We start from the raw sequence: 7,582 nt of genomic DNA on the forward strand, positions 1-7,582 counted from the left end.
GCCTGCACCCGAGCACCAGCATATGCACAATCACTCAGATATACCCAAGCTGGCAGAGTTTTGGTCATTTCCTTTCTAGGGTGGTTTCTAAGGTCTCCAGTCTTCAGACTTGGTCACTACTCCTGCACTGGTCACTCCTGTCACCTGGTCCCAAAGGTCAAGCAGCTCCATAGGGTACCAAGGTTCACAGTAGAACCTTGAGAGGTTGAGAGGAAGGAGTTTGAGCAGAGACCTTGAAGCGTCTCAGTGGCAGAACTTCGGGGGAAAAGATGCATTCTGCTGTGTGCGTGTGTGTAAGGAGGTGGTTCTTGGAGGAGGCAACTAGGGTGAAGGCCTGAGGCTAGGAATGAGGGTGGGGCCTTCAGAGGAAGAACACAATTCAGCCTAGAGTTTTCTGGGAGAGCTAGAGCTAGAGCCACAGGAGATAAAAGATAACGCGGATCAGAAGCCAGATGCCAGGCCTTTCCTTAGGAGCCACACTTCTGACTTCAGTGAAGACAGGGCTTCCACACTGAGGTAGGTGGGATCCTGATCAACAGCTCAGCCAGCAGTTCTGGAAGGAATGTTGCTGGGATGGGGGGGCGTACTCTGCTGCCCTAAAAATGACTTAATTTCCTTCCACTCAAACAGCTTACTGAGTTCCTGCTCTGTTCAGTAAGCCACCCCTGACCCTCCCCAGAAGGTTTGCTCAGTTCACATTCCAAAAATCCCTCCATTCAGACCCAGGGAGGTGTAGCATCTGCTGAGGAGGGAGCTCTTTCCTGAGACTTACGGGAAGGCTAGGGGAGGGGCGCCCCTGACAGTTCCCAGTTCAGGCTTGAGTCCCCCAGGGGATGGACAAGTAGGCAAGGAAGTAAGGTAGGGGAGAGAGAGGTCAGGGGCAAAGGACCTTTTCCTGAATGCAAAGTCCACAAGCTTAACCCCTCATTTCCAGAAACTCTCAGCTCCCCACCCCACCCTCACTGTGGCTCAGCCCAGGAATCCGAGAGCTCAGAGTACTGTGGCCAGAGACATTTGCACGTAGCCCTCAGGGTGGCTGGTGCAGGATGCAGGCAAACTGGGGACGTGATGTGGTTGAGAGAGGCCTCACGGCCGCGGGCTACTCTCTGGGAGGAGCACCCCAAGCCTTCTGTCTTGCAGAGCAAGGTTAGAGGCAGCAGCAGAGCAACCTGGGTCAGTCCCTCGGAGCACGCGGGGTGAGGCGAGAGGCGACAGGAGAGAGAGCCCGCCCAGAGGGTGGTGTCCTGTAGGCGGGAGGCTGGAGGCTGGGGGCGGGGACGGGGGGCGGGGGGAGGAGGAGCGTGTGCCTCGGCGGAGAGCCGGGGTCCAGGGTCCTGCGTGGTCCGAGTCGACGCTCCAAACTTTATCGTCGCCCTCCGCCCCTCGCCACCCGTCTCGGGCTCCCGACACCGGCCCCTGCCTGCCTGTCCTGCCCTGCGCAGCATGCAGCCCCTAGGCCTCGAGGGTACCCCCGCCATCCGCCGGCGACCTCTGCTGCGTCTCCTGCTCCTGCTGTCTCTGCTGCCGCCGCGGCCGATAACCCGCGCCCAGACCACACCGGGAACCCCCAGCTCCCGGACCCCGCCGGCCACCTCCAGCGCCCCAAGTCTGCGGGAGCGCGTGCGAGCCCTGATGCGGGACTTCCCTCTTGTGGACGGGTGCGTAGGTGCGGTGTGGGGGCGCGTGGAGACTGAGCCCACCCCAAAGGGGGTAAGGAGTTCTCAGCGTGCAGGGCTACTGAGGAAGCTCCCTCATACCACCCCTGGATGCACTCTCCCATCATCCATGGGCGCCTTTTCCCTTCCTCTGTCACTGCGCCCCTGCTGGGAACCCCCCAGCCTAGTGCTCAAGGGGTCCTAGTATAGTCTGTGTGACAGTGTGGTGGGCGGGGCATCCCCCCACCAACGTTGGCTCATGTCCTGCTTGATCCCGAGGCTTAAGGAGCCCACCCATTTGCCCCTGACCGGATCTTGCCTTGCCCACCCTCCAGCCACAACGACATGCCGGTTGTGCTGAGGCAATTTTACCGCAACGGGTTACAGGATGTCAATCTGCGCAATTTCAGCCGTGGCCAGACCAGCCTGGACAGGCTTAGAGACGGTCTCGTGGGCGCCCAGGTACCACACTGACGCATAGCATGGCTGAGAGGGAGTGTGGGGGCCCCAGAGACCACAGGTTAATCACATGAGAACTCAGTTACCTTACGGCCCCCCAAAATGCTACAACATGATGCTGGGGGCTGCAGGGGTCACAGTGAACTAGTCTGGTGGGCATCCAAGTACTACAGAATAAGCAGTGCATTACAAGTGACCATTTTTGCTGTGTGGGCTGTGAAGGCGAGAAGCCCACGGAGCTCCAAAGCAACCCCTGCCCAAGCCAACCCATGGCCTTCCCTCAGTTCTGGTCAGCCTACGTCCCATGCCAGACCCAGGAACGGGATGCCCTGCGCCTCACCCTGGAGCAAATTGACCTCATCCGCCGCATGTGTGCCTCCTATTCTGAGTTGGAGCTTGTGACTTCAGTTAAAGGTAGGCAGACAAGTGGGGGTTGTTAGGGACTTGTTTGAATACTCCAGCCTCTGAAAGTGATCACCTGACCTACCTGCCCCCAGCTCTGAACAACACCCAGAAGTTAGCTTGCCTCATTGGTGTGGAGGGTGGCCACTCGCTGGATAGTAGCCTTTCCATCTTGCGTACCTTCTATGTGCTGGGTGTGCGCTACCTGACACTCACTCACACCTGCAACACACCCTGGTGAGCATAGTGCAAATGGTATGTGCCCTCTGATGCAGGCATCTGCCCAAGATCATACTGGGGCTCAGACCAAGCTTTACCCCTGGGATCTGTCACTGACCCTGGAGTGGGGAGGGGAGCAGGGGTTCCCAGAGCAAGACTGGATTCCCAGCAGGGACTGCCTCCTGCCAGGCACAGCCCAGCTTGGGTCTCTGCTCTTGCTCCAGGGGGGTGCTGGTATAGAGGATTCAGTAGGCTCTTGTAGCCAAGTCATGGCCACCATTCAGACTGCCTCCTGGTCATCCTGCAGGGCAGAGAGCTCAGCTAAGGGCATCCATTCCTTCTACAGCAATGTCAGTGGGCTGACCAGCTTTGGTGAGGTGAGGACCCTAGTTCCCTACCCTGCCCCCCATGAATGTGCATGTCCCACCAGTTAGTTCCCTACAGAAAAATGCATGGGCATGTGCACCCCTGATGCCCTTTCCCCAACCTGTCCCTGCAGAAGGTGGTGGTGGAAATGAACCGCTTGGGCATGATGGTAGATTTGTCGCATGTCTCAGACACTGTGGCTCGGCGAGCCTTGGAAGTGTCACAGGCACCTGTGATCTTTTCCCACTCGGCTGCCCGAGGTGTGTGCAAGAATGCCAGGAACGTTCCTGATGATATCCTACAGCTTCTGGTGAGACTGCCCTGGCCCTCAAACCTAAAGCTAGAGGTTTAAAGCAGGAGCCCTTGAGCCTGAGCCCGTGTTCCCTCATCTTCCTCAAACCCTAGACTGAACATCTGCCCCACAAACCCACAGTCCACAGCTCCTGAATTCTTGCTCAAGTGTGGGGGTTCTAAGTGGTAAATACTCCAAGACATTTCCATCCCAACAAGAGCTGAGACTCCTCCATTCACACAAACCTAGAGGTGTAGTCTCCTCTGAACTCAAAGCCAGAGCTAAACATCTTCCTTACCGGAGCCAAGAGGCAGGTAGTTGTTCTGGGGTCAAAGCTGAATGTCCATTTGTCCACCCCTGCAGAAGAAGAATGGAGGCATCGTGATGGTGTCTTTCTCAGTGGGGGTGCTGCAATGCAACCTGTTAGCCAATGTGTCCACTGTGGCAGGTAAGCCCCGCCTGGGCTCTCTGAATAACTCTGATTTGGACCTGAAGCCTTGGGGGGAAGGCCTCAGTACAGCCCCAGTGGTCTGACCCATTCTTGGCTGTAGACACAGCTCCTAAAAACTCAATGATGGATGGTATAAAGCACCTTGGTGCCATATGGAACTGAAGACACAGAGTTGGTAACTATGATACTTATGGGTATAAGGGAGGCAGTCAGACATAGAGCCCAGGTGCCAACCATCTGTGCCTCTGCAGGGGCTCCCAGAGCTCCCTGCCCCTGCGTCTGACCAAGGGACTGGGCAACCCCTTAAGTCTCTGTGGTCTTTGTCAGTTGTATTCTTTGTCTCTTGCTCATCCTCCACACCCATGGAAAGGAGCCCCGATGGTTCTCAAGGAGAATGGAGGCAGGGTGATCCTGGATGAGAAATGGCCCAAATGGGGTCCACTCCAAATCTAAATTCCAGTCTAGAGACAACTGGCATCAGCTTCCTCAAGTTAGTACACTGGGTGCCAGAAGGAACTGGCCTGCGTGGCCTACGGGCTGCAAGAAGGGGAATCAGCAGAGTGCAGTCCCCAGCTCCCCCTGCCCTGGAAGTCCCACACTGCTGACTCTCCATCCTCCAGATCACTTTGACTACATCAAGACAGTCATTGGATCCAGGTTCATTGGCATTGGCGGAGATTATGATGGGGCCAAACGGTAAGCGCTTCTCTATGGCTTGTCTGGGGTTGGCTGTGCCACAGTAGGGCCTTGACAGTCACCATGCCCACCACACCGTGATCCTTATAACCTTTAGGCCCACCTCGCATCTCTCCACACCCAGAGTCTGTTTCCTGGGCCCTTCTGTTTGTCTGTGACCCCTTGGCTTCACTCTAGGTCATCATCATCATCTGCCCAGCAGGTACACCCACCCTTAGTGCCAGCAGATCTATTGCTTCTTTTTTTAAGTTTTATTTATTTAACTAATCTTTACACCCAATGTGGGGCTTCAACTCACAATACCGAGATCAAGAGTCACATGCTCTTCCGACCAAGCCAGCCAGGGTGCCCCTGACCCACTGCTTCTGAGCAGAGTCTTAAGCAAGGTCTGGTGTGAACTCACCCTTTCCTCTGCCTGCAGCTGGGTCTGTGCCTATAGGAGGTCAACTCAGTTCTTAAAAAGCTTTTCTTCTTTTTATAAATGGAGGGAAACTTTGTATTCAGTGAAACGCATAGATCTTTTTTTTTTAAATAGGCTCCATGCCCAGTGTGGAGCCCAAAATGGGGCTTGAACTCATGACCCTAAGATCAAGACCTGAGCTGAGATCAAGAGTGGGATGCTTAACTGACTGACCCACCAAGGCGTCCCAGCATAGACCTTAACAGTACAATTCAATGGGTTTTTATGAATATTCAAAGTGGTTAAGAGCTTCCTTTTGCAGGATAAAGAGCAGGTATGAATCACTTACCCTCTCCAAGTCTCCCTTTCCCATATCTGACCAGAGCTGGGGTTCAGTAGACCTGGATACATGGGGCTGTGGTTCTGAGTCATGAACAGGGAACAGGGCTGAGGTTCCACAGCTGGCTGGCTCGCGGCCACACAGGTTCCCTCAGGGGCTGGAGGACGTGTCCACGTACCCGGTTCTGATAGAGGAGTTGCTGAGTCGTGGTTGGAGTGAGGAAGAGCTCCAGGGTGTCCTTCGCGGAAACCTGCTGCGGGTCTTCGGACAAGTGGAACAGGTATGCTGGGCTGGGCAAAAGAGTAGCACATGGGCCTGAGCAAGTGTGTTGGAGTTGCTTTGGGAGCTGCTGAGCCCTGACTGCTACTTCCAGGTACGGGAGGCAAGCAAGGGGCAAAGCCCCCTGGAGGATGAGTTCCCGGATGAGCAGCTGGGCAGTTCTTGCCGCTCTGTTCTCTCACGTCTGCATCAGACACAGTACCTGGCTCCAGATCAGAAACTAACTGAGACTTCAGCACATTGGACACCTAAGTGGTCACCTAAACAATCATTGTCAAAATCTCCCCCCAACATGGCTCCAGGCCTCACAGTTATTGCTGCCTGTTTAGTCCTCATTCTGTGGTTCTGGTGACCCAGTTCATCCTACCAGATGTTACTATGGCAGCCGCAGACACCCCACAATGTTCCCCCATCATTCAGGCACAAATGACATGGAACCAGGCATGAGTGTCCTTTTCTGTGGAGGGGTCTGGTGGCACAGGCTCCCCATTCTGGTGGTTGGTAGGGGACCCTGCAGTTCAGCCACCAGTTACTCAAGTAAGACCTGAGTCTCACTAGCAGGACAGGAGAAGACCCTGATGGTTGGGCTCAGCACTGGAAGAAGATAGTGGATCAGGGTGCCCGGGTGGCTCCATCGTTAAGCATCTGCCTTTGGCTCAGGTTGTGATCCCAGGGTCCTGGGATCGAACCCTGTGTTGGGCTCCCTGCTCAGTGGGGAGCCTGCTTCTCCCTCTCCCACTCCCCCTGCTTGTGTTCCCTCTCTCGCTCTGTTTCTGTCAAATAAATAAATAAAATCTTAAAAAAAAAAAAAAAAGAAGAAGAAGAAGACAGTGGGTAGCTCCAGCTGTGGGAGAGTGGATCTTCTGGGTTGCCTCTCAATAGCTCACCTCAGTCCACATCCTGACACACTGGGGATCTGAAGGGAACTCTGGTTCAGATTCCCAAGAAGGGAACCTGCCCGGATCATAAATGATCTTTGTTCCTATTTGGACAGAGCCCAGAATGCCAGGCTACATGATGAGCCATGGGCCTCCAATGACTGAACTTCCCTGGATGTGGACCCACCCCCTCCCCTGCCCCTCTGGGACTTCCTCTCTGAGAGGCACAAACTACTTAGAAACTCATACTGTCTTATCTCCAGGCCAGTAATGGTAATAGCGACTGCATTAATAATAGCCAAAATTAAGAGTTAATGCTAATAATGACAGCTAATAATAATAAATAACATATGATAATAGATAATGGGTTATAAAAATAATAGTTAATACTAATAGTCTATGCATACCCCGTGACTGAGTAATTTCACCCCAGGTATATATCCAACAGGAATGCATACACAGGTTTTCCAAAAGGCATATGAAATAACATTTAAAGCAGCACTCTTCATAATAACCCCAAAGTGTGTAGTTCAAAGACTGGGTGGCTCAGTCAGTTGAGCGTCTGACTCTTGATTTTGTCTCAGGTCATGATCTTGGGGTCGTGAGATAGAGCTGGGGGTCAGGCTCAGCACTGGATGTGGAGCCTGCTTGAGACCTGCTTGAGATTCTCCCTCTCCCTCTGCACCCACCCCCCACCCCCCACTCGCATGCACACACTTGTCTCTCTAAAAAAAATAAATAAATAAATTAAAATCACATTAATTTGAGGAACAACTGACAACTGAATTTTACTGGAAATAATGGAAATCCATACACACTGGAATATATTTAGTCTGATGAATGAAAGTAACTACCAGTGTTCCATTCTGTGCACAGTGAAAATATTCTTCAAAAATGAAGGAAAAGTAATACATTTCCAGGCCAACACAAGCAGACTGAGAAAGTGAAAATACACAAATCACCTAATGAAAATACCAATTATTATGGGAAAAGTGCATATCGAATAGAAATTAAGGATATCAGAGATGCCTGAATTTCACATTTGAAGTGAAGGTATGAAAATTTAAACAAAGTGTCTTCAGATTTTGAATTTTTAACTGGAGAAAAGTTATGTTCTGTGAATACATATGATTTGTCAAAAACAG

General features: G+C 52.8%; 1 protein-coding gene across 3 annotated transcripts; it reads left to right on the forward strand.

The window, feature by feature from the left end:
• Positions 1–224: 224 nt before the first annotated feature.
• Positions 225–6,328, forward strand: DPEP2 (dipeptidase 2). Of its 3 annotated transcripts, XM_073880098.1 has the most exons (11): positions 225–516; positions 1,443–1,658; positions 1,991–2,117; positions 2,399–2,528; positions 2,612–2,753; positions 3,043–3,112; positions 3,235–3,411; positions 3,757–3,841; positions 4,465–4,540; positions 5,425–5,560; positions 5,654–6,328. In XM_073880098.1, the coding sequence occupies exons 2-11, from the start codon at positions 1,444–1,446 to the stop codon at positions 5,909–5,911; spliced, it is 1,416 nt and encodes a 471-aa protein (XP_073736199.1). In that variant the 5' UTR covers positions 225–516; position 1,443; the 3' UTR covers positions 5,912–6,328. The 3 variants fall into 3 exon arrangements, with proteins under 3 accessions (XP_073736199.1, XP_025744816.1, XP_073736200.1); XM_025889031.2 differs by lacking the exon at positions 225–516 and having other exon boundaries at positions 1,361–1,658; XM_073880099.1 differs by lacking the exons at positions 225–516; positions 1,991–2,117 and having other exon boundaries at positions 1,361–1,658.
• The last annotated feature ends 1,254 nt before the right edge of the window (positions 6,329–7,582 follow it).

Source organism: Callorhinus ursinus, unplaced genomic scaffold (assembly GCF_003265705.2).
Source record: "Callorhinus ursinus isolate GAN/ISIS: 27379988/994484 unplaced genomic scaffold, GSC_fseal_2.0 scaffold37, whole genome shotgun sequence".
Classification (NCBI taxonomy): Eukaryota; Metazoa; Chordata; class Mammalia; order Carnivora; family Otariidae; genus Callorhinus; species Callorhinus ursinus.